Here is a 26,664-nt window from a genome sequence, read left to right as displayed (position 1 = left end):
CTGCCATGCCCCTTATCTTTATGCACCGAAGCTTATGTTTTGTGGTTGCCAGAGAGGCAGAAGGAAAACTGAATCATTCCTTTGCTCTGCAGGTTTTTCACAGAATGTGTGTGTGTGGCGTCTGGGTTTTCCTCTACCGCAAGATTGGCACCTCGGGAGGGTCTATATGTCTATAAAAAGACATGCAAGGGCAAAAATGCATGTGAATTTTCTGAAAATATCATCTTTGATGACCGGGTGGATGCTTTTGTATTCACCAAGCCTTTCATTCCCGCAGAGTCAGAGGCATTTATATTCCAGGCCGGTCTTGCTTTCCTTTCAGTATCTCTCATTGAGAAGGTTTGGCTCTTGTTTCGGGATCCTCGAGTCCTGGGACGCCAGTGTTTCTCCAGAATTTATTGCTGCGCTGGAACAGGGAGATTGAAAAGCGACCTGAAGGGAAGGGAGAAGAGGGAGATAGGAAAAGAAAATTGCCAGTCTAATGCTCCGAAACTACTTTGTGTCCCCTTTCTTGGCAGGTTCCTTAGAAAGAGAGCTTGGACGGCATGCAAAGTAGTGAAATATCTGCAGACAGCACTGATGATCCTCTTAGTAGTGGCCTACGGAGAAAGCGACAGCCGCGAATAGTAGTTATCGGTGCTGGGCTCGCGGGCCTCTCTGCGACAAAAACCCTCCTGGAGAATGGTTTCACGGATGTGACTGTCCTCGAAGCGTCTGACCGAATCGGAGGCAGGATACAAAGCGTGAAGCTCGGTAAGGGAATCATTTCCTTGCAACGTGGCTTCCGGTTCTTGACCGGCCTTTGCATAATCACTATAAGAACAGGACTCAACGTTAAGGTCCGTTTAGCCCTTGTGACCTGTTTCTCATGGTGGTCAGTCTCTGGGAATCTCACGGGCAGCTGAGCATGACAGCCAAGAGCCCCCCTCCATGGTGTGTGCCCCTTGCACTTAGGTTTACTGCCTCTGGACCTGGGGGCATTGAGCTATTGTCATTCTCCCTATTTATGATCGTCAGAAGTTTGTGCTGTTCCTTATGTAGCCAGAAACGGCACTATCCATGTATGAGAGGGAGGAATTGGCAGGCAAGGCTTGTGGGGAAACCCCAAAGTAGGCAGAAGTACAAAAACAGCTTTAGGAGAAGACAATATTGATGGGGTGGAGGTTCAGAAATAACCCAAAGAGGAGGACCGAATGAGTTCAGGGGCTGTAGAATGCTGTGGGGATAGGGGTGGCAGGAACGTAATGGAGTGTCCCGGAGGAGGTGCTGGCTGGCTGGCTGGCTAGAGTGAAACCCCCTACATTTTGTGTAATGTCCTGCTTGTTACAGCTGATCGGTGTGTCCTCCGTGAACTTGTCCAATCCGAACAATGTAGGAAGATTCTCCCTCTCTTTCCCTAGCAAAACAGATAAATATTACTCAGAGTGTTTTATTAGAGGGTGAGGTCCTTTATGCCCAGTTCACTGGGCTCTGCAAAGTATCCCAGGATCTACCATGGCCTCGTGCCTTTTCCATTTCATTTTGCTTCAAAAAAAAAAAAAGTTCCTTCGCCCGTCTCGGTGCACAAGGATCATTGTAGTTGTTATCTCAAATGCTCTTTGTTTTCACATGTGGGTTTTTGAGCTGCACTTGCTGCAGCCGGCTTGGCATGCAAATCTAAAGCCGTACCATTGGCCAGAATGGCGACGCGCAGCGTAAACGCCCCCCCACTCCTTCCGCATTTGTGTCCTTATAAATTGCACGCATTCCAGAGGGGAGCGGTGTTGAGTCTGTTACAGCAAAAACAAAGGAACCTTGTGACTGCTTAAAGGCTTATCTGATCTGTGGCGGCAGAACCTTTCCCGGGCTGAAACCCACATCATCAGATGTGTGGAGCGTTGCTCTCTTTCATATTATGGGCTGTTCACACTCCCCTCCATCTCCGTCCATGTGTAGGGATTGATCTACAGGCTGAGGATAATATTTTGTGCTTGTTCCATAATATACCTGCCAGCCTCTTTTTATTTTGGCTGGCTATCTGGAAGGGCTAACAGAGACCTATCTATCATCCTTAGGGCTCAGTGGTCGAGCACCTGAGTGCCAAAGGTCCCAGGTTCCGTCCCTGGAAGCTCCAAGTAGGGATGAAAAAGATTTCCCTATGAAACCTTGGAGCAGCACTGCCAGTCAGTGCAGGGCGGGGAACACAGGGGCCAAATGTACCCCTCCACTTGGCCTTTGGGACGCTCCCTTCACTTCCTCAGCCGTGCCCCACATTCCTAATCCTCACCAGCTGACTGGAGCAAACTTGCGGTAAATCACACCGAGAAAACTGGAGTGAACTATTAGCAAACAGGATCTGCATAGGGGTGCCAGGCCTAATGAGCAGGTGGTGCCCCGTGAAGCCATTGCCGAGACTATAGGTCCCGGCCTCCCCACAGCCGGCTATGTCTCTTCCTCTCCAGGGTCCCTCCCCCAATGCAATCTGAGACTGCGTCTGTGTGCCTGTGTTTGCTCTTCCCTCTTCATGCCTCTCCTGGTTCTCAGAGGCCAGCAGGGAGGGGAGCTTGTTGCAGCAGGAAGGGGAAATTAAAAGCCTGACCCATCCTTGGCCTCCCTGTTCTCCTGCTTCAGCTTCTGATTCTGGGCTTTTCTCTGCCACAGACTCTTCTTGCTCACTAAGCCCTGTTAGCTCTTTGGCTTCTGGCTTCTCCTCTTCCCAGTCTTCTCCGCTTTCCCCCTCCAACCACTCATTGTTGTCCCACCACCAATCCCCAGGCTCAGAGCCTTTGTGCCTTGGGGGTTCCCCAGCTACTGCCTCCCACCATTCCTCTGCATCCAAGATGCCAGCTATATTCTGCATCCTCCTTGATTGTCATTGCCCAGCTGAAATGTGTCCTTGAACACTTAATAATGCTTGTCTTGCTTGTCTGAAGGAAGGATAGAGAGGAGTCGTGAGGATGGGTGAAACTTTGCTGTACCAAGGAACAGTTAAAGTAATAGAATAATAATAATAATAATAATAATAATAATAATAATAATAATAATAAAATAAAAATATAATAATTTATACCCTGCCCATCTGGCTGAGTTTTTCCAGCCACTCTTGGCAGCTCCCAATAGAATTAGTAGAATTAGTGATAACAAAAATAATAAAGCCATAAAACATCAGACATTAAAAACTTCCCTAAACAGGGCTGCCTTCAGATGTCTTCTAAAAGTCAGATAGTTGTTTATTTCCTTGAGATCTGATGGGAGGGCGTTCCACAGGGTGGGCGCCACTACCAAAAAGGCCCTCTGCCCGGTTCCCTGTAACTTTGCTTCTCACAGGGAAGGAACCACCAGAAGGCCCTCGGCGCTGGACCTCAGTGTCCGGGCAGAAGGATGGGGGTGGAGACACTCCTTCAGGTATCCTGTGCCGAGGCCATTTAGGGCTTTAAAGGTCAGCATCAACACTTAGAATTGTGCTAGGAAACATACTGGGAGCCAATGCAGGTCTTTCAGGACCAGTGTTATGTGGTCTCGGCGGCCGCTCCCTATCACTAGTCTAGCTGCCGCATTCTGGATTAGTTGCAGTTTCTGTGTCACCTTCAAAGGTAGCCCCATGTAGAGCTCATTGCAGTAGTCCAAGCGGGAGATAACCAGAGCATGCAGCACTCTGGCGAGACAGTCCTCGGGCAGGTCATTCATCCACATTTTTGCCTTAGCACAGAGTCAGGCCATTCGCTCGTCTTTCTCAGTATTGTCTATACAGACTCTCCAGGGGTTCAGGCAAGTGTGTTTCTCCCAGCCCTGCATGGAGATGCCGGGGATTGAACCTGAGACCTTCCGCATGCAAGGCAGCTGATCCACCACTGAGCCACAACGGGAGGATGCTCTGGGGGAACTTTGGGCAGAGCATGTCCTGGCTGCGCTGCAAATGACTTCCTTCTCTGCCTTTCTCATGGCAGTGAGCTGGTTTCCTTTACTATTTGGCCGTGCCCCGTTATAATAACCGGAGAAAGGGGCCCTAGGCCACCCCCCCACTTCCTGCTCCTTGCAGAAGCCCTGACATCACGCCCTGCGGTTCAGTCGATAAACACACCAGCAGTAAATTAAAAGCCGAACATCTGAGGGAAGTGGAGGGGAAAGGATGCCTTGCAAGCCCGGCATCCGCCTTTTCATTCAGGAGTTGCTGCTGAATGCTTGGCACCGGCCTGCGGATGGGAAGTGGGTCGTCCACTGCCGATACGCCGTGTCAAAAATAGCCCCCCTGGCAGGGTGTGCTGCCAGACAGAAGGGAAGTGCTCCATGCTCCGAGCCCTTAAGGGAGCCATCGCGTCACTCAGCACACCTGTGGAATGTTTCCTGGCTGTGGTCTTTATATATAGAAGGCCGGAGCTTCTATGCACACAAGAGGGCAATAGCACAGCTGCCCAGATTCTGTGCGCTTCCTTGCTTTTTCACGTTGGGGAGTCTATAAAGTGGTACCTCGGGTTAAGTACTTAATTCGTTCCGGAGGTCCGTTCTTAACCTGAAACTGTACTTAACCTGAAGCACCACTTTAGCTAATGGGGCCTCCCACTGCCGCCGCACAATTTCTCTTCTCATCCTGAAGCAAAGTTCTTAACCCAAGGTACTATTTCTGGGTTAGCGGAGTGTGTAACCTGAAGCGTCTGTAACCTGAAGCGTATGTAGCCCGAGGTACCACTGTACTGCCCTGGCTCTGTGCAACCCACAACTTCACGCACAAAATTCAGTGTTCTTGTAGGGCCAAAGGGCGTGGCAACAACCACTGTTACAGTTCCCCGTCTGCAAGAAACCTTTCAGTGAGGTGGGACTCCCTGCCTGTTGGTAATCTCAAACCTCTCCCGTGAGACCTATCTGGCTCCCACCCCATTTCTTCCTGTGATTGCACAGGCTTCGTTTTAGCCTTACACAAGGGCAGTTCTGGCAGAAAACTCCCGCCCTTGGGGGGGGGGCGCAGGGTTGTTACGTTATAAAGGTAAAGGGACCCCTGACCATTAGGTCCAGTCATGGCTGACTCTGGGGTTGCGGCACTCATCTTGCTTTATTGGCTGAGGGAGCCAGCGTACAGCTTCCGGGTCATGTGGTCAGCATGACTAAGCCGCTTCTGGCAAACCAGAGCAGTGCACGGAAATGCCGTTTACCTTCCCGCTGGAGCGGTACCTATTTATCTACTTGCACTTTGATGTGGTTTGGAACTGCTAGGTTGGCAGGAGCTGGGACCGAGCAACGGGAGCTCACCCCGTCGCGGGGATTCGAACTGCCAACCTTCTGATCGGCAAGCCCTAGGCTCTGTGGTTTAACCCACAGCGCCACCCATGTTTTGTTATATTCCTCTGGAAATATGCATTTGTTCCCAGCTCAGGGAAAAGAAAAACGGCAGCAAAACATACCCACGACTGCAGTAGTTGTTGCATTAATTGCAGGAGACTGCGTACTTTCCCTCCTCCATGCTCCAAGGGGTCTTTTAGTCAGGAGGAGCATCTGTTGTCTAAAAGGATGTGATTAACGTCACACTTTGATGTTGTACGTTTGCACCAAGCTCATCTGCTTTGAGGACTCTGGCTTAATGAGTTAGTAAACATTACAGGTGGCCCCGGTTATTTTTAGCCTGACTCATCCCTCTTCTCTGCTTTGCACATCTGATGCTGTACGGAAACGAGGACGTTTTGGCCGGTGTCCTCGGCACTTCTAAAGCCATCGTGAGCATCCCCGGGCGCGCGGCGCTCCTGGCATCTTTGCAAGGCAAGGCGGATGGCGGCAGAGCCGATGGCCCCGCCATCAGAGCGAGGGTCTCGCTTTCATGGATGCCCCCGCCTCAGTGCTCATGGGAATTCCCTTATTTATTTATTTTTTAATTTTATTTTTTTCCAACCAGCAAAACACAGTGAAACCCCCCAGGCGGCAGATACATTGGTTATACAATATTCAATAATATACATCTTCAATAATATACATATTCAATAATATTCAATAATAACATATTCGAATTAACCATATATACACTTCTATATACCTTAACACTCTTCCTTCCACAATAAGGCAATACGTCGCCGCATTTGGGACTTTTCCGTTCAGAGAAGCGGCGAGTAGCAGGCGACAGGACAGAAGTTTGCAAAATTATGTGTGGCATGGAGAAATTGTCATAGAATCAATAGAGTTGGAAGGGTCATCTAGTCCAACCCCCTGCAATGCAGGAATATTTTGTCCAACGTGTGGCTCAAACTCACAACCCTGGGATTAAGAAACTTTAGCTGGTGCAGAATTCAGTGGCCAGGTTGCTCGCCAGAGCAGGGCGGTTTGAGCATCTTACACCGATCCTGGTCCGACTGCACTGGCTACCGATTAGTTTCCAGGCCCAATTCAAAGTGCTGGTTTTGACCTATAAAGCCTTAAACGGCTCAGGACCGCAATACCTCAAGGACCGCTTCTTTCCATATGAACCTACCTGGACCCTGAGATCATCTTCTGAGGCCCTTCTTTGTGTGCCTCCTCCTCGAGAAGGCCGGAGGGTGGCAACACGAGAACAGGGCCTTCTCTGCAGCGGCTCCCCATCTGTAGAATGCTCTCCCCAAGGAAGTTCGCCTGGTGCTTTCATTATACACCTTTAGGTGCCAGACAAAAATGTTCCTTTTTAACTAGGCGTTTGGGACGTGGGTGGCGCTGTGGGTAAAAGCCTCAGCGCCTAGGGCTTGCCGATCGAAAGGTCGGCGGTTCGAATCCCCGCGGCGGGGTGCGCTCCCGTTGCTCGGTCCCAGCGCCTGCCAACCTAGCAGTTCGAAAGCACCCCCAGGTGCAAGTAGATAAATAGGGACCGCTTACTGGCGGGAAGGTAAACGGCGTTTCCGTGTGCTGCGCTGTTTCGCCAGATGCAGCTTTGTCACGCTGGCCACGTGACCCGGAAGTGTCTCCGGACAGCGCTGGCCCCTGGCCTCTTAAGTGAGATGGGCGCACAACCCCAGAGTCTGTCAAGACTGGCCCGTACGGGCAGGGGTACCTTTACCTTTACCTTTACCTTTTGCTTGATCTGATTTATATACTGTGCCCTTTTAAAACGTGTTTTCTTTTTGGGTGGGGGGACTCTATTGGGTTGTTTTTATTTTTATCATGTATTTTGTGGTTTTATATCTTGAATTTATTCTGTGAACTGACCTGAGACTCCTGGGAAAGGGTGGTATATTATTAATAATAATAATAATAATAATAATAGTAATAATAAGAATAAAAATAAGAATAAGGAAAGAGTCTCATGGTCTACCAACTGAGCTATCCAGCAGCTAGCGGATAGAGAAAAGCTTTTCTTCCTCTCTCAAGACACTAGAACTTATGGACATCCAAGGAAACTTGAGTGTTGGCAGATTCAGGATGGATAAAATGTACTTGTTCACGTAACTAAACTGTGGAACTTGCTTCCCAAAGACACAGGCGTGGTAACCAACTTGGATGGCTTTAAAGGAGGATTAGACAAATTCATGGAGGAAGAGAGGGCTATTGATGGCTGCTAGCTTCTGAATCCCAGTTGCTCTGTGGAAGGGAGAGGGCTCTGTGTTCGAATCCTGACTGCTGGTTTCCCACAGGCAACTGTTCACACACTGTGAGAACAAGATGCGGGACTAGATGGGCCATTGGCCTGATCCAGCCAGGATCTTCTTAGGTCCTTATGGCAAAGGCTAGTATTGGTCAGTGGGAAGACATGGGGACCATCTCTGTTTGCAGCTGGTTTTCCGTGAAAGCCCTTGGCTTTGCCTTTACCTGAAGGAGCGTCTCCACCTCCATCGTTCTGCCTGGACACTGAGGTCCAGCGCCGAGGGCCTTCTGGCGGTTCCCTCGCTGCGAGAAGCCAAGTTACAGGGAACCAGGCAGAAGGCCTTCTCGGTAGTGGCACCCGCCCTGTGGAACGCCCTCCCAGCAGATGTCAAAGAGAAAAATAACTACCAAACTTTTAGAAGACTTCTGAAGGCAGCCCTGTTCAGGGAAGCTTTTAATGTTTAATAGGTTATTGTATTTTAATATTTTTTTGGAAGCCGCCCAGAGTGGCTGGGGAAACCCAGCCAATGGGCGGGGTATAAATAATAAATTATTATTATTATTATTATTATTATTATTATTATTATTATTATTATTATAGCATCCTAACATAGGACTTCCTTCTCTCTCCCCTCCATAGAAAACGCTACTTTTGAACTGGGAGCTACGTGGATCCACGGTTCCAATGGAAACCCCATCTATCATCTAGCAGAAGATAATGGCTTACTCGAAGAGACGACAGACGGCGAGAGGAGTGTGGGCCGCATCAGCCTGTACTCCAAGAATGGGGTGGCTTATCACCTCACCAACAACGGTCAAAGGATCCCGAAAGATGTGGTTGAAGAATTCAGTGATTTATACAACGAGGTTTGTCGCCGATGAGTTACTAAAGCAAATTTGAAGGCAGCACGGACCCACCCGTCAGGGGTGTTTGCACGGTTTCAGGGTTGACCAGGGAGCTTTTCAAAGACGGGGTCGCCAAGGTGCGTTCCCCCCACAGGGACACATCTGCATGTAATATCCCCCCCCCCCCCGCTGAAATTACACTTGAGCAAAGCTTCTATCAACACAAGGCTTTTCTGAAGCGTATTGATGGCAGAGGGATGAGGGAATGGGCTGTTTTGGGATCCAGGCAGAGGGCCTTCTCGGTAGTGGCACCCACCCTGTGGAACGCCCTCCCATCAGATGTCAAAGAGAAAAATAACTACCAAACTTTTAGAAGACATCTGAAGGCAGCCCTGTTTAGGGAAGCTTTTAATGTTTAATAGGTTATTGTATTTTAGTGTTTATTATCACCCCCCTGACAAAAAAACACAACCCAGTGGGCCAGAAATGGCGACCTCACTCTCAGCCACAATTTGAAGCCTAAGAAGCTTTGAATTGACTGCAAGAGAAGGCTTCTTTCAGGTCTAATAACAATCAAGGAGAGGCATTTCCCCCCCCTACTGGTGCTGGTGTGTGTCTCAGCTGGGGGTAGTTAACTCTTTCCTTCCCACTTCTAACACCCCACCCTTTGCAGTTTGTTTCTCCCCTCAATTAACTGGGGGGGGGGCTGGCCTTATATTGAAGCCAACAGAAGGTCTTTTTTTAGCCTAATTGTTGCAGTGTGTGTATAAGGGTGTGTAAGACAGAGGGATCTTCCTGGAAAATGCAACTGGCATTAGAAGGTTAACTCTTGCCTCCCCAGCTATGCTCTACAGGACAGTCATGTCCTACCCCCATCCCCAGTTAAGAGTAAAGGTAAAGGGTAAAGGGACTCCTGACCATTAGGTCCAGTCGTGATCGACTCTGGGGTTGCAGCGCTCATCTTGCTTTATTGACTGAGGGAGCCGGCGTACAGCTTCTGGGTCATGTGGCCAGCATGACTAAGCCGCTCCTGGCAAACCAGAGCAGCGCACGGAAACACTGTTTACTTTCCCGCGGGAGCGGTACCTATTTATCTACTTGCACTTTGACGTGCTTTCGAACTGCTAGGTTGGCAGGAGCAGGGACCGAGCAACGGGAGCTCACCCCGTCACCGGGATTCAAACCGCCGGCCTTCTGATCGGCAGGTCCTAGGCTCTGTGGTTTAACCCACAGCACCACCCGCGTCCCACTCCAGTTAAGAGTGGACGAGAGCAAAAACACCGTTTTCCAGGCCTAATTCATTTCTAGCTCCCCACTTAATTGTCATTTTGCGTGCGGGGAGGGAAAATGTGGGTGTGTGGTTGTGCATGTGTGCACTGTTGCAGTTTGTGTGGTGTGCACAACAGATTCTCCAGCTTGCAATTGTTGTTGTTGTTTTTAATACGTTTTTATTTAAGCTTTTCCCTGTTGCAAAACAAACATATAAACAGGGAAAGGTACATCTGTGGTCTCTAGCCTGCAGTTGTTCGTACAGGCGCAGGAAAGTCTGGTGACTCTAGCAATCCGTCATGACCCACTTGGGACTGTTGCTCTTACGTTTGTCTCCGCTGGCCTGGTGGGTTTCTCTTTCGGATCCTTCTTTGGCCAGCCACAGTTCCAGCCCCCACCTGATACTCCTCCTCTCCAAGTTTCAGGGTTTTCTGAGGTCCTGTTTCTTGACTCGTGCAAATCTGCTTTACTGTGCTTTGTCTCATTTTATCCTCTTCGGGTCCTCGAGAAAGTGGATTAGGTAGAGAGGTTGAGACGTGCATGAGGCCACCTAGGGAGAGGCAGTTCATGAGATCCGTCACTCATAAATTGGCGCTTTGCTGCCTGTGCATGTGAAAATGGGAAAGGGTCATTTGGAATCACACCAAATAGTGTGATAGCTCTCTCTCCACAGCTGGAGGCAGTGTTGCTTCTGAACACCAGTGTTCAAGAGCAGCTGGTTTCCCACAGGCACATAGCTGGCCACTCTGAGAACAGGATGCTGGACTAGATGCGCCACTGGCCTGATCCTGCAGGCTCTTCTTATGTTCTTACCAGAAGCCAAGAGTGGTAGCTTGCCCCTGTGCATCCATCACACATTTGGCAAAGGGAGGTGGCTCAGTGAGCAGACATTTGCTTTGAATGCCGAAGGCACCACGTTCCGTCTCCTGGTGGAGACCCCTGCCTGAAACGCTAAGAGCTGCTGCCAATCAGCGTTGACCATGCTCAGCTAGATAAACCAGTGGGCTTACTCAGTATTAAGCCTGCTTCCTGTGTTCCCTGGTGTGGGAGGTGCAGCATGCTGAACTGAGCCTCGGCTACAAGACTGAGTGGAGAGTCAGACCTGGGTTTCCTGCTTTGCAATAATAATAATAATAATAATAATAATAATAATAATAATAATAATAATAATTTATACCCCACCCATCTGGCTGGGTTTCCCCAGCCACTCTGGGTGGCTTCCAACCGAATATTAAAAACAATACAGTGTCAGACATTTAAAACTTCCCTAAACAGGGCTGCCTTCAGATGTCTTCTAAAAGTCAGATAGTTGTTTATTTCCTTGACATCTGATGGGAGGGCGTTCCACAGAGCGGGCGCCACTACTGAGAAGGCCCTCTGCCCGGTTCCCTGTAACTTCTCGTCTTGTAGGGAGGGAACCGCCAGAAGGCCCTCGGCGCTGGACCTCAGTGTCTGGGCTGAACGATGGGGGTGGAGACGCTCCTTCAGGTATACAGGACCGAGGCCATTTAGGGCTTTAAAGGTCAGCACCAACACTTTGAATTGTGCTCGGAAACGTACTTAAAATAACATGAAGGGGTCAAGCCCTGTACCGTGAGCCAGACTTGATATCTGTCCTTTTCACCTGACGGTTTCTCATATATGTGTGTGTTGGGTTCCACGTTGGGTAAAAGATTCCTGCATTGACCCTCGTGGTCCCTTCCAGCTCTACAGTTCTGTGTTCCACAGTCCTATGTGTGTTTACTCGGAAGGAAGCCCCTATGAGTTCTGTGCTGCTCCCTCCCATGTAAGTCTGCCAAGAGCTCCTGTGTTAGAGGTTTCCAGCACTGAACCTGCCTGCGAAAAGCTATGGGGGCTACTTTGGAGATGTATTAGTTAGATCCTCTTAGAACATTCCTAGCGCCACTCAAAATGCAGGGAATTAGGGTCATGCAGCTGACTTAAGCTCTACCCTACTCCCTCCTCTTGGGGTTCTTCAGCAATTGGTTCAGATAAGTGTTTGAAGTTTTAAAAAGTTGGCCCTTTTTGTACAAAAGGAAAAGGGAAGGGCAGTCAAAAACAGGCTGTGGCTAATTGAGCCTCTGCCCAGTTACTTAATGTATTTTAATGTGGTTTTGCTCTCCTTGTGAACGTGCAATCTGCTTACGGCCAGCGAGCAGCTTATGCAAGCCAAGGGTTGCAGCGACTTTGATATCTTCGTGCAAGCCAGGGGTTCTGACCTCCCCAAAGCAAGTGGGGTGGTCTCCGGTGAAACCCCCCAGTTCCATTTCTTGCAACAAGAGGAAGCTGGGTGCCCCCTTAACTTTTAGCAAGCCTCTGTAGTTGGAAACACCAGGCCCTTGATCATGTTTCTGTAGCTACGTGACCAAGGTCACATCGCCCGCCTTGGCTGATTAGTTCCCCCGAATTACTGGCCATCAAAGGTTGTTTTTCCCTCTCTGCTTACCATGCATGTTGACACAGAGCTTATTATCCATGTTCCGGTGGCTAGTTTCATGCGGAGAGCAAATCGGGATGGCAAGAACTCCGTCCATGGAAAATGCTCAGAATGTTTAGAATTGCAACACTGTTTGAGGCTAAAATGGCCCAGTCTGGGCTGTGTTGCTACCTTTAAAAGATTGCATTTGCTTCTGTGGCCCAGTTAGCCTGGTGGATAGCTTGTTATAGGGTGGGATGGAGCTTCTACGGTGTCAATTTGGTGATTGAATATGTGAAACTCTTTTGAGTTTCTTCTGGCGGTTCCCTCCCTGTGAGAAGCGAAGTTGCAGGCAGAGAGCCTTCTTGGTGGTGGCGCCTGCCCTGTGGAATGCCCTCCCATCAGATGTCAAGGAAATAAACAACTATCTGACTTTTAGAAGACATTTGAAGGCAGCCCTGTTTAGGGCAATTTTTAATGTTTGATTTTTTACTATTTTTTATATATGCTGAAAGCTGCCCAGAGTGGCTGGGGAAACCCAGCCAGATGGGCGGGGTATAAAGAAAACAACCAGCAACAACAACAGCACTCAAGGAAGCACTATATAGATGCAAAATATTTTTTATTAGTATTTATGTTAGAAGGTAAATGTGCAGTTTCCCCTAGGTTTCCTCTAAATCCCAGGCAAATAGTTTATACAGTCATACCTTGGAAGTTGAACAGAATCCATTCCGGAAGTCCGTTCGATTTCCAAAGCGTTTGGGAACCAAGGTGTGTTCTGATTGGCTGCAGGAAGCTCCTGCAGCCAATCAGAACCTGCACCTGACGTTTGAACAGAGAATGTTTCAAAGAATGTTCGCAAACTGGAACACTCACTTCCGGGTTTGAGACGTTCAGGGGCCAAAACGTTTGACTCGCAAGGCATTCGACTTCCAAGGTACGACTGTATCTACATGAGCAAAAGCAGGCATTCATCAGTTGGACTTATGTTTAATACTGTTTTTAGTGTCTGGTTTGCTCTAAGGTAGCCGTGGAACGCACAACACATCTGACGCATTGCATTCCTTGCTAATGTAGCTGTTTTAGAATCTTGTGTTAATATATTTCTAGCTGCAAACATGGAAAATATTTGTATGTCCATAACTAGTAGGTTCTTCTGGTAACCTATAAGCATATTTAATACGCTTGTTTCATAATAAAAGAAACTTTTCCAGCAACCATTTCCTGAAACAGCTGTGCAGGTTTGCATTCCCACTTCTGGACGTATGGTGTTGTTAACCCCCTTTGTGTGTCCCCTCTCCCTGTCTCGAGACAGGTCTATAACCTGACTCAGGAGTTCTTCCAGAGTGGTAAACCAGTCAATGCCGAGAGCAAGAACAGTGTGGGCGTCTTCACGCGAGATGTCGTGCGCAAGCGCATCAAAGCCGATCCGGACGACTCGGAGACGATCAGGAGGCTGAAACTTGCCATGATCCAGCAATACCTTAAGGTATGGACAGCGATGGCAGGGTTTGCTTGAGACGTTGCAGCACCATATAGCATAGGCTGGCAATAGCAAGTTGGCACGTGGCTGAGATTTTCAAAACCCCATTTGTGGAATTCTCTGTCCCGGGCGGTTTGACTGGTGCCTTCATTATACACCTTTAGGTGCCAGGTGAAAACATTCCTCTTTAACCAGGCCTTTCCTGATTCACATTCATTGCCCTTTTAAAATCTGTTGTTGGACAGAGGAGTTACTGGGTTGTCCTTGTCTTTATTCCTGTTACGAATTTTGTGTTTCTTCCGTTGTGATTTTCTGTTGTAAGCCGCACTTAGGAGAAAAACAGCCCCCATCTGAAAGCCCTTCTTCTCTGCCTGCTTTTCCCTAGGTGGAGAGTTGCGAGAGCAGCTCCCACAGCATGGACGAGGTGTCGCTCAGCGAATTCGGGGAGTGGACCGAAATCCCCGGGGCCCACCACATCATCCCGTGCGGCTTCATGAAGATCGTGGAGATCCTCTCCCGCGCCATCCCGGAGTCGGTCATCCAGCTGAACAAGCCGGTCAAGTGCATCCACTGGAACCAGTCGGTCAGCAAGGAGATCGAGGGGGTGGCCGACCACAACAGCGACCGCACGGGGGAGCGGGACGTGGGCTACCACGTCTGCGTGGAGTGCGAGGACTGCGAGTTCATCCTGGCCGACCACGTCATCGTGACGGTGTCCCTGGGGGTGCTGAAGAAGCACCACGAGAACATGTTCCACCCCCGGCTGCCCGAGGAGAAGGTGATGGCCATCCAGAAGCTGGGCATCAGCACCACGGACAAGATATTCCTGGAGTTTGAGGAGCCCTTCTGGAGCCCCGAGTGCAACAGCATCCAGTTCGTGTGGGAGGACGAGGCCGAGGCGGAGAGCCTCACCTACCCCGAGGGGATGTGGTACAAGAAGATCTGCAGCTTCGACGTCCTCTACCCGCCCGAGCGCTACGGCCACGTGCTGAGCGGCTGGATCTGCGGGGAGGAGGCCCTGATCATGGAGAAATGTGACGATGAAACCGTAGCAGAGACTTGCACTGAGATGCTGCGTAAATTTACAGGTCTGCAGCTGCCCCCACTGCCTTGGCGTTTGGGTCCGGAGAGCGGAAAGGGCTGGGCTGGGTGGGGTGGGGTGGGAGGCAGCGCATTTAAACCCGTCGTGACTTTCCCAGAGAATCATGGGAAGTGTAGTTTACTAAGGATTGCAGCTCTGTGAGGGTTCTCCTAGCAACTCTCAGGATCCTTCACGAACCACAGTTCCCAGGGTTCTTTGCAGGGAGCCATGATTATTGAAGTGGCACGGGACTGCTTTAGAGGTCTGGTGCGGATGCGACCAGGGTAAAAGAAGGATATGGGTTAATGTGTCATGCTCAGATTTTAGCATTTCTACACACTTAAAGGGTTGCCTTAGGCAAACATACGTCTCAGCCTCAGTTCACCATGCAGCATTAAAGAGGTGGTACTAATTGCAGGTGTGCGAAGCTCTGCAATTGAGTTCTGCCTTGGTTCGTCATTATTGATCTTCTCATTACTTAGGACTCTTGGTAAATTTCAGAGGACCCTGGCGCGCAGCTTGGAAAATGCTGCCATGGCTCCTCCTGGGAAAATTATCCCATGAACTTCGCCTGCAGACAGGGTCAGAGCTAGACTCTGTCATCTTTTCCATTCGTGATCACTTGTGCTTGGTGCCCCTTTCGTCCCAGAAACTATTTATCCAGGGGGACTTTGATTTCCTCCACACGTTAGCATAATGGATTATTTGGATTTGCTGTCCAAACACCCCAGACTTCAGGCAGGCTACGAGCCATTGACAACTGCGGCTCTATGTAAACCTGATTAAAGTGGTGCCTCGCTCAAAACAACTCAGTTTCTTGTACACAGCCTTTGTCGGCTAAGCCCTCGGATGTTAGGTGCCTGGATTTCAGGGGAGCCAGAAGCTTTCAAGTTCACAGGATTGCTGTATCTTCTGGCTGCTGCCCAATCGTTGGGCTGCTGCCCAATCGGAGCTCACGGGTGCAACCGTGCCTCTCGCCGTTTTGCGCTCTGTGTGTGTGTTCCTGAGGATGATTTTAGCCGTGCTAAAATCCCAGCTCTCCTTTTGATCTTTCCACATTGCTGGTCTTCTGTGATCGTTCTCAGATGGCTTCAGCATTGGAATTGAGCCACACCTTTGGTCTGAGGTCAATAATCAGTTGCCACAAATGTGGTTGCAAGCAGGCCACTCATCTTCTGAGTGTGGTGATCTCCTGTTCCATTGCAGAGTGGGGCTCATTTGAGGAAAAGGCTGTAGTTCAGAGATAGAACACCTGCTTTGCAACATCCAGATTCAGCCACCAGCATCTCCTAGTAGGACTGCAAATGTCTCCTACCTGAAAACCTGGAGAGCCGCTGGTCTGACCTGATAGAATGCAGTTTCCTATACAGTGGTACCTTGGGTTAAGTACTTAATTCGTTCCGGAGGTCCATTTTTAACCTGAAACTGTTCTTAACCTGAAGCACCACTTTAGCTAATGGGGCCTCCCGCTGCTGCCGAGCCACTGGAGTACGATTTCTGTTCTCATCCTGAAGCAAAGTTCTTAACCCGAGGTACTATTTCTGGGTTAGTGGAGTCTGTAACCTGAAGCGTCTGTAACCTGAAGCTTCTGTAACCCGAGGTACCACTGTATTCCTTTCTGGAGTTGGAACAAAACTTAAATAGTCATATAAACAATTGACTAATCTCATGTTAATCAATGGACAATAAAATTAAACAGTGCACTGATAAGTCACAATAAAGTCTAAGCATAACACTTCGCTGCTGCAAACACAGCGAAAACAACCCGAGAGTTAGAAACTCAACTTGATTGGCATAAGGGACGAGCGCCTCAGGTTGTCTTTGTCGGTGGGAGAGATCATTGTGTCTCACTGGTCAGCTACTGCCAGTCTTAAGATGTGCAGTCCCCGGTCCAATAAGTGCTGACCTGCCACTGTCTGCCTGCTTCAATGGGTGCTTGGAGCTCAGCGTATCACTTGACAAGAGAACTGAATTTCTGCACCAGCCAAAAAAAGAACCCAAAAGTTTGACTTCACCCCCAAAGGTGCACCCCTCCGTTGTCTCCTGAGACAGATGGATGATAAAAATACAAGAACACAGTCAAGGTGGCCCCTTTGAAACGAAGTCTCAAAAAACCCTGAAACGGTACCCCATCCCAGGAGATGGCAGAAAATGCACTTGCTCCAGTCCCTCAATCCAGTCCCTCAATACTCCAACCCAAGATAAAAACTCATACAGTCATACCTCAGGTTGAAGTAGCTTTGGGATATTTTTGGGTTGCGCACTGTGGCGACCTAGAAGTAACGGAGCGCGTTACTTCCGGGTTTCGCCGCTCGCGCATGCGCAGACTGTCAAAATGACATCACGCGCATGCATGGAAGCGGCAAATCGTAACCCGTGCACGCGCAGATGCGGGTTGCGTTCGCTTCTGGATGCGAACCGGACTCCAGAACGGATCCCATTCGCATCCAGAGGTACCACTGTACTAGAAACATGGATTGTAGTACCCTGATTTCCTCCAGAACACGACTCTTTCAATTAATCCATCCAGTGTTTATCTGAACCACCAGGAGTCACTGTCAGTGAAGTGTGTGCACGTTTTCACAGGGCCATGCCATATATATCTGGTTAGCTGAACTTGGATTATTTTTCCAGGCCTCTTCCCCTGACGCCTCTGCGCCTTCTCTTTCGGTCTAGGGAATCCGGACATTCCGAAACCTCGGCGGATCTTGCGATCCTCGTGGGGCAGCAATCCTTACTTCCGCGGCTCCTATTCCTACACTCAAGTTGGGTCTAGCGGAGCAGACGTGGAGAAACTCGCAAAGCCACTGCCTTATACCGAGAGCTCCAAGACGGTTGTAAGTATTGTTCCGGAAACGAACCCCGTGAAATGGCTCTGCCAGAAAGAACGCTCATTTGAAAAACGGGCCATTGGGTAGGGAAAAATCCGCAACAAATTATTAAAACTGGGAAGGGTGCAAGTTTTTTTTTTGTCTGTGGTGCAGTAGAAAGGACCAAGGGCAAACGCTCACTTTCTGTCCTATTGCCAATATTAAATGAATTAATTGACGTAAAAGCCTTTCTAGTTAGCATTTAAAACGGCTTGAGAATTGTAGGCCGGATCCTCCAGTCCCTAAATCTTAGCCCCAAAGAACATGCGAGGGCGATTGCAGGATCCAAGCTACATGTTTGTCAATGGAACTGCTGGGCTAAGCTGTCCTCATAGCATTTATTTAAGATAGTATTTTTATGCTGCCATATTATAAACTATCAGGGCATTGTGTAGTAGTAGTAGTAGTAATAATTAAGGTTTAATAAGTTAACTCTTTATAGTTGGACAACTTTTTTGCTGTACTTTCTTGGAAGGAGAAAAATAATCATTTCCTTAATAACAATTTAAACAATTCATTTAACTAAAGCAATAACATTATAGCATATGTATCCGTGTTTGTTAACTGATGTGGTTAAACAATTTTTTTAGCACACATGCAGAACTTAAAACAAATCCTTATTTCCTGATGAATGGCCTTTGGACTATAATCTAACTTAAATAGAAAACTATCTTTAGAAAGATTTTTCCTCCAAAAGCATTTTATTTTTAAAATCCGATTTAAATTTAAAAAATAATTCTGATTTTTTTAAAAAATGCAATTTTTCACACGTTTTACTCAAATTTTAATTCAACCGAAACCTCCTTTGACTTCCCATGTCCTGTTCTAGCGGTTTTTTTTGCACCCCTCATTTTTGGAATTTGAAAAGTTCAACACACCCCACACGCCCAAGGCGTTCAGGTCTCCCCCCCCGAAAAACACACACCATGCATTCACGGAACATGGTGCGTTTGTGTTTGTGTGTGCATCTGCAAAGGGCTGTTCTCTTTCAAGACGCTTTTGGCTCTGCACATCTCATGAAAGCCCTTTATTGCATGAGTGGAGAAGCGCCAGCATCCATGCAGTTCCGTGTGTGTTTTTGCCTGTGTCCAGTCCTTGCCTCCCCCTGACATTGTTATCTCTCCAAATACCTTTTCCTGACGTGTGTTCTCTCTCCCTGTCCCCAACCTCTCCCCTCCCTCCCTCCCTCCCTCCCCGGATCTCCAGCCTATGCAGGTGATGTTTTCGGGCGAGGCCACCCACAGGAAGTATTATTCCACTACCCATGGTGCTTTGCTTTCTGGCCAGAGGGAGGCAAACCACCTTCTTGAAATGTACCAAGACCTCTTGCAATGCAGAAACTGAGAGGGGCCTGAACCACTAACTCGTGATTCCTTTTACGGCTGTGTGTTTAAAGAAGTCTTTCTTTCTTTCTTTCTTCCTTTTCTAAAAAAACAAGCGAATTAAAAACAACAACACATTTTTATCTTTTTATATCTATATATCTCTATAAAAGTCTTAATTCTTTTGACCCGTAGTTGACTGATGGTAGTTTATTTCCATGTACTGTATCTGTCAACAGGAAAAGCTTGCTCTTCCTGTCTGAGTGAAAGCGATTTCTCTTTTTCTTTTCTTTTCTTTTGGTGTAATTTTGATTTCTGATTGCACATCTGGTGCTTCTTCCCCCTCCACCTCTTCCCCAGGTCCCTGGTATTGTAAGTGCCTTCTATATTTCAATAAATGTTGTCATAACCACTGTGCTCTCGTGTGGGTCCATTTCAGCGGGGCTTGTCCGAGACTAGATCACACTCGTCAGCGTTTTTCTAGGTCGAAGCATAGCAATGGCATCCTCTGTGGTGATCCTGTGGCGCATTGCTTTCTTTGCCAAATTTGGTTTTGCAACTTCAGCCTTGCAGTTGCTGGAAGCCACAGGTGGGAAGAGCAGCAGTTAGGTCCTTTTTGCATGCTTCCTGCAGGCTTCTGGTTGGCCACTGTGAGACCAGCATACTGCTGGACTAGTTGAACCATCGGCATGTTCCTGCAAGGCTCTTCGCATGTTCCTGTGCCCCTTTGTCTTGGAAACGGAAGGTTGGGACCTGTATTTGGGTGTAAACCGTGCCCAGATAATCTCTATCTAACCCTTAATTGTTGTGCCTAGACTCACAAAAGCGGCTTGAACGGCTCCTCCAGCAAGCTAGACAACACCTTTTGTGACGTTGTCCTGTTTGGGCTAGCTTGGTTCCCATAGCTGAAACACTGGCTACGAACAGCAGTTCTACTAGGGCTGGGCGGTACCTGGTTTTCAACATCGTGATATATCACATCGCGATATACAGTGGACACTTGGGTTGCAAACGTGATCCATGCGGGATGCACATTCGCAACCTGCAGCGCCATGTCTGCGCATGCGCGGGTTGCAATTTGGTGCTTCTGCACATGCGCAAAGCACGATTCACCGCTTCTGCACATGCGCAACCACCAAAACCCGGAAGTAACCCGTTTTGGTACTTCTGGGTTTCGGCGGTCCGCAACCCAAAAAAACGCAACCTGAAGCGTCTGTAACCCGAGGTATGACTGTACTGATATATCACAATGTCTGAAATAAGGATGGAGCTCTGTAGAGGCATTGGCTGGCTTCGCGGTTTTCCCTGTATCGTGATATTTGCATAGCATTCACACATACATCACGATTCACGATATATTGCCAGATGAAACCGATATCATGATACACACTTCAAACTGGTTTGGGACGATATATCAATATATCGTCCAGCCTTGCACCCACCCTTTGGGGTTGCGCTGTGTGGCAAGCTGATATCCCTTTCTTTGACTCCTTTTGCTCTGCTTTTTGCAAGGAGATGAAACATCAGTCCAGGGAGGTGGCCGCCAGGGATTTACGGTGTTGACGTCCTTCCTCTTGTTTCATTGTTTATGAAGCAGTGGCTCAGAAACTGCCCGCTTGCCTTTGTAGTCTCACTCATCTCCCATCATCTGTTTCTATACTGCTTCCCCACAAGATGCCCGAAGCACCTCACTACATCTCCAGATGAATGGTGACAATTCAAAACATGTTAGAAATGGTGGTCAGTAATCAGCAAGCTCAAAGAATCGGTCTATACAAAATTGTATGAAACGATACAAACAAGACAACATAGAATCAAAGATGATTAGAATCAGTGAGAACCGCCTTTGTGTTCATCTGTTTCTATACTGCTTCCCCACAAAATGCACGAAGCACATCACTACACCTCCAAATGAATGGTGACAATTCAAAACATGTTAGAAATGGTGATCAGTAACCAGTAAACTCAAAAAATCGGTCTGCACAAAATTGTATGAAACGATGATTAGAATCGGCAAGAACTGCCTCTGCGTCGCATTATTGCTGCTGTCTCTTTAAAAAAAATAAAGTTCCTAATCTGGTTATAAAGCTTCGGCATTTTGAACCCTACCTGTGGTTCTCCTTTCGTGTCTCTCTCCGCCCCCGCCTTCTTTTTGTATAAGCAAATGTTTGCCAAGACACATGTTCCCATTCAACGGCGCGAGGCAAAAGTCAACATGGAAATCCGAGCTATCGTAAGTAAATACATACTGAATGTTGAGCAGCTGTACAAGATCATCTCAATGTGGGCCGGGCAGCTAGAACTGGTAACTGGTATCTCATCGAGGGTTTTATAACATGGTGTGCGGCAGCCTCCGGCCCAGGGTCCAAAAGCGGCTCACTATGGCTGTTGGGAGTGTGGTAACTCTTACTGCAGCAGTGTGCAGAAAGCAACAGTCTGGGCAAGACTGCTGGTTTGAAGGGCTAAAGGAAGTGGGAGCTGCCCAAATAAAACAACGGAGAAATCCAGGATTTTAGCGTCGCTGGGGCTGGGTTGCATGTCGCAGCCAAAAAAAGAAGCATGCTTTCCTGCAGAATCTTTATTTTTTATAATCGAGAGTGTTCAAATTTTAAAGCCCAGCAGGTCTGCAGTCAAGTCAATGAAGCATAAGTTTTCTTGTATTGCAGTAGGGAGTGCCTCTCCTGGTATGCCCCGTGGAGGACCTTAAGGTCCACAAATGACAACACTTTGGAGGTCCCAAGTCGCAAGGTGGTTAGATGGGTCTCAACTAAGGCCAGGGCCTTTTCAGTACCGGCCCCGACTTGGTGGAACGCTCTGTCACAAGAGACCAGGGCCCTGCGGGACTTGACATCTTTCCACAGGGCCTGCAAGACAGAGCTGTTCCGCCTGGCCTTTGGTTTGGACTCAGTCTGACCCTTATGTTTCCCTCCCCTTATGGTTTTGATCTATGGGCTACTATTAAAATGAGGCTGCATTTTAAATTGCATTTTAACCTGTATTTTAAATTGCCCCCCCATTATGTTTTTATTGTAATTTTACTGGTGTTAGCTGCCCTGAGCCCGGCTCTGGCTGGGGAGGGCAGGGTATAAATGAAATTTATTATTATTATTATTATTATTATTATTATTATTATTATTATTCGGATGCTGGATTTGGGGCTGTGTGGGGTTTCTTAAAGGAGGTAGCCCTTCGTTGCAAGAAAGCTAGACCCACCTCAGCCCGCCTTCCACTGAAAATATTAGCAGGGAGCTGCACTAAAACTGGAATCGCTTGAAAGGTTTTTCTTACAGCCGGCGGAATATAAATTTCATCAAAATAAGCGAATTTTTAAATGTCTTAAAACTTAATAATAATAGCATGAAAACGTTGGCAGCATTAAGATAAATTCAACAGTGTAAATAAGTTTGATGAATGAAATAATGGAATACTGAATGGTTTAGGTTTTGTAAAATATGCAGGGATTTGTGATATGCAGAATGAACCATGGAAAGAAGAAGGAAAGTCATTGATACTTTAAGGATGTTTAAATGAGTTTAAATGAGTATTCTAAATTGTAAAACAGAAAATTTAATTACACACACACGCACACACACACACACACACACACACCAGCAACGGCAGCAGCAACAACAGCTTAAGGTAAACAAGCAGAGAAGCTTTTCACATAGTGATAATGGGCTTGAATGTCATTGACTGGTTGGGCTTCTCTAGGCAGGCCTGGGAGAGAGACCCTCGCCTGAGATCCTGGAAAGCTGCTGCCAGTCCGTATAGACAATACTGAACTAGGTGGAGGAATGGCCTGACTGTGTTAAGGCAAAAGAGTGGAGGAATGACTTTTAACTGTTCCTTCGTACAGCAGGAGAAGTTTCACCCGTGCTCACAGCGCCTCTCTATCCTTCCTCCTGATGAGCAAGAGGCATTGTTAAGTGTTCAAGGACACAATTCAGCTGGGCAAAGACACTCAAGGAGAATCCAGAATATAGCCAGTGTCACAGTTGCGGAGGAACCAGCTGGGGAACCCCCAAGGGAAGAAGGCTCAGAGCCTCGGCATTGGTGGTGGGACAACAATGAGTGGTTGGAGGGAGAAGGCTGGGAGGAGAAGGTGTCAGAAGTTGAAGAGGTAACAGGACTTGGAGAGAAGGGAGAGTCTGCAGCATGGAGAAGTCCAGAATCAAAATCGGGAGAGTGGCCAGGGGAGGTGAAGAGGCAGAGATGAGTCAGGCTGGTGAAGAAGTCAAGGTGTCTCCTGCTCCTGCTGCGACCTCCCTGATGGTCTCCCGGGACCATGAGAGGCATGAAACGGGAGGAGCAAAGGGAGGTATGGAGGCATAGTCTCAGATTGCTTGGGGAGGGGAAGCCTGAAGAGGAGGAGACTTAGGCAACTGTGGGAAGGTGGGGACCAACTGAGAAAGAGTTGCTGTGCTCATTTGCCTGGCACTCTTGGGCATATCATACGTTTCTAATAAAGAGTTAATTTCGCCTACTCCCTGTGATTTACGGCAGGCTCGCTTCTGATGTTGAACTTGGAGAAGAAGCAGGAAGGAAGGGAATCCCCTGATGGAAGGGCACATTCCAGCCAGGCAAGAACATGCAAAGAGGGTGCAAATCGGTGGTGGAAAAAAGAGGCAGTATCTGGCCATGGGATAGAATAGACAGCCATCCACCCTTAACTTTGCCCTGCTGCCCCCTGGTTCATGCTGCCCCCTCTCCTCCCCACAGAGTCGAGTTTGTTTATAGTGTCCCTGTCCGCTCTGTGTCATCAGCTGAACTGTTTTCTGTTTCCTGAGTGCAAACCTGCCCTTAGGCTCGGGATCACATTTCTCTCGCTGTGCTAAATTTAGCAATTGTTTACAAGCAGGCACATAAAGTTAGGTGCTTCTGCAGACCGACAGAAATAAATGCATGAGCTCAAGAGGTGGCCTGAAAGCCATATGTCAGGGTGATGATGGTAACATATAGCATTTATAGGCTACTTCTGGAACTGCTTTGAGCCCTCTGATTTTATTGTCCGTTCATATCCCACTTCCCCTCCGAGGAGCTGAAGGTGCTCTCCCGCTCTCTGTTTTATCCGTACAACAATCCTGTGAGGTAGGTTAAGAGTTATTGACCCAACATCACCCAGTGAGCTATGTGGCTAAGTGGGGGATTTGAATCCTGGTCTCCCACACCCAGTGCTCTAACCACTATGCCACACTGTCTTTATGTGAATTTGGTAATCCTTACAACAAGCTGCTGAGGTAGGTCAGTATCAAGTCCTGCCTCTTCATGCTGGATTAGACTAGTATAAAGTAAGCAGCTTAGTAAGTGAATAAATGCTTAAGTCAAGAAAGAACTTAGCATATGAAGTTGAATGTATGTAAATACACCAAAATCTTGAGGGAGAATTTCCTGAAGAAAGAAATGAAATATTTTAGCTTAATCTAAGAAGAAATGTAATATATGGACTTGAATGTTTATAAATATATCAAAACTATGAGAGAGAATTTACTGAAGAAGCCCAAGACTCTTGATGGGCGAAACAGGTGACAAACGCCGGCACCCTGTCTAACTCTTGTGCGTAACATCACCGACACTTCGTTTGATCAAACTTATCCTCGTTGATATCTAACCCTTGAACGTAACATCGCCGACACTCCTTTTGATCCAACTTACCTTTGTTGATATCTACAGGAGCCTGGCTAAAGGAACCTTTAAAGACTGAATCTTCCTTTTGTACACAATTTGAATGAGTTTTCTGTTTGTGGCTTCTGTTGTAGATCTTGTACATAGCTCTCTCAATTTTTGTATTATTAATATAAGATTTAGAACGCAGAATGGTTTTTTAGTGTTTTGTGTGCTGCTTATGTGCTGCTTACTTTATACTAGTCTACTACGAGAATTGGCAGCATAGGTTCATTTCTTCATGTTGGATGGCTGCCTCCTGTTCACCCGGCAATGAAGCGGCCTGAGTTGTGCCAAACACACCTTGTATTTCTGCATTTCAGGGGCTTGGACTAGATGACCCCCCCCAGGCTTCTGTCCAACTCTATACAGTTCTCTGATTCTATTATTATTATCCTGATATGGAAAAGGTGTGTAGGCAGACCTAGAATAGTATGCCTAAAACCCACTTGATGCATTCATGATCACAGCAAAATTTGAACGCAAAACTGAAAGCTCAGTCGGTAGAGCGTGAGACTCTTAATCCCAGGGTCATGCGTTTGAGCCCCACACTGAGCAAAAGATTCCTGCCTTGCGGGGGGGCGGGTTGGACTAGATGACCCTGAGAGATCCCTTCCAATTATGTAATTCTATGATTCTATGTTTTAATGGCAAACCACCTCACAAAATTCAGAGCAAGTGCAAATTTAAAAGGATAGCTGCATGTTGGTCCTCATCCTTTCTGGAAGTGTGAATTTGGCGAGTTCCCATTGAAACATTAACCATTTTCTTCTCTCAGGCCTAGGCTACATTTGTTTGTTGGTTTGTTTATTTTATTGATTAATGAATCTCCGTTTACATATGCGCCAAGGCGACTTAACAAACTTGTCATAAAAGGTAAAGGTAAAGGGACCCCTGACCATTAGGCCCAGTTGTGGCCGACACTGGGGTTGCGGCGCTCATCTCGCTTTATTGGCCGAGGGAGCCGGTGTACAGCTTCCGGGTCATGTGGCCAACATAACTAAGCCACTTCTGGCGAACCAGAGCAGCGCACAGAAACGCCGTTTACCTTCCTGCTGGAGCGGTACCTATTTATCTACTTGTACTTTGACATGCTTTCGAACTGCTAGGTTGGCAGGAGCTGGGACCGAGCAACGGGAGCTCACCCCGTTGCGGGGAATACGAACCGCCGACCTTCTGATCGGCAAGCCCTAGGCTCTGTGGTTTAGACCACAGCGCCACCCGCGTCCCTAACAAACCTATCATAAAACCAGCTAAAAATAACTATAAAAACGGTACAAAAAGATAGGTTTCAGAAATAAAACAAAATCAAACACCTAGGGCAGAGGCTTTTGGGATCCAGCTGGAAAAGATTGCCAAAATTAAAAGATGTATTCAAGTGACCCTACTTGGACGTATAAGGTATAAAGCAGCCTCTTAAGTAACCTGCCTCTGAACTCTGTATGGCTCTTCCTTTGTTTTTAAATTGCTTTTATTAATGATTTTCTTGGGTAACAAAAGTACACACACCCTCTCTGCTTTCCGTTCATAGACACTTTGCACTTCTCTGCCTTTGCCGCTTGTTTGCTACCCTCCCTTTTTATATTTTAAAATCCTGACACCCCCCCCCGCCATCTAGCAACCCAAGGATGACTTCTCAGGAAATGGCTCTTGACCGTGAAAGTTTCTGCAACAATAAATTGGTTAGCTCTTACCTACCAAAGAGCTGTTCCTATGCCCGCTTTTCAGTAACCAGTTCAAAAGTGAACAAATACTGCCATCTTCTGTGTACAAGAAGGAAACAACTGAGAACTGGAGAAGAGCAGAGGGGGAGCAACTGACTGCTCACACCAATCAGTTAATGTCTCTCTCCTGACTGCATCACTCCTTATTCCAAGGTTGCAGAGCCTGTAGCAGCAGCTTTATATCAAAGCAAGAGGGGTCTGTATCCTCGGAGGACTTGCAATCCCAAAATAAGGTTGCACATTCCAAACTTTGGATAAATGGTCGAGCAAAGGGCAGCTTTGCTCGATGGTTTGACCTTTGTGGATTGTGGGACAAGATCTTCCTTGCTCATGGAGCTACTGGGATTACAGTTTGTGTGTGCATGTTCAATTGGGATGCATTCCTGCTTCAAGTACTAGCTGGAAACCAGTGATGTAGCATGGGTTGCCATTGACCAGGGCAATACAAGTACTAAAGAAATGAACCTATGCTGCCAATTCTCG

At 47.6% G+C, this 26,664-nt stretch overlaps 1 protein-coding gene across 2 annotated transcripts in view; it reads left to right on the top strand.

The window, feature by feature from the left end:
• Window positions 1-19,209, top strand: part of SMOX (spermine oxidase) — a 45,723-nt gene extending 26,514 nt beyond the window's left edge. The window contains exons 2-7 of one of the 2 annotated variants that reach the window (XM_053402058.1): window positions 519-753; window positions 8,150-8,376; window positions 13,356-13,529; window positions 13,909-14,611; window positions 17,281-17,441; window positions 18,681-19,209. In XM_053402058.1, the coding sequence (XP_053258033.1) occupies window positions 546-753; window positions 8,150-8,376; window positions 13,356-13,529; window positions 13,909-14,611; window positions 17,281-17,441; window positions 18,681-18,818 (1,611 nt within the window). In that variant the 5' untranslated portion in view covers window positions 519-545 and the 3' untranslated portion in view covers window positions 18,819-19,209. The remainder of the gene's footprint in view (window positions 1-518; window positions 754-8,149; window positions 8,377-13,355; window positions 13,530-13,908; window positions 14,612-17,280; window positions 17,442-18,680) is intronic. The other variant, XM_053402059.1, reaches the window with a different exon arrangement.
• Window positions 19,210-26,664: the final 7,455 nt, after the last annotated feature.

The sequence above is a fragment of the Podarcis raffonei genome, chromosome 9, assembly GCF_027172205.1.
Source record: "Podarcis raffonei isolate rPodRaf1 chromosome 9, rPodRaf1.pri, whole genome shotgun sequence".
Taxonomy (NCBI): domain Eukaryota; kingdom Metazoa; phylum Chordata; class Lepidosauria; order Squamata; family Lacertidae; genus Podarcis; species Podarcis raffonei.
Note: the sequence above shows the minus strand (reverse complement) of the source record. Positions and strands in the feature narration are given on the sequence as shown.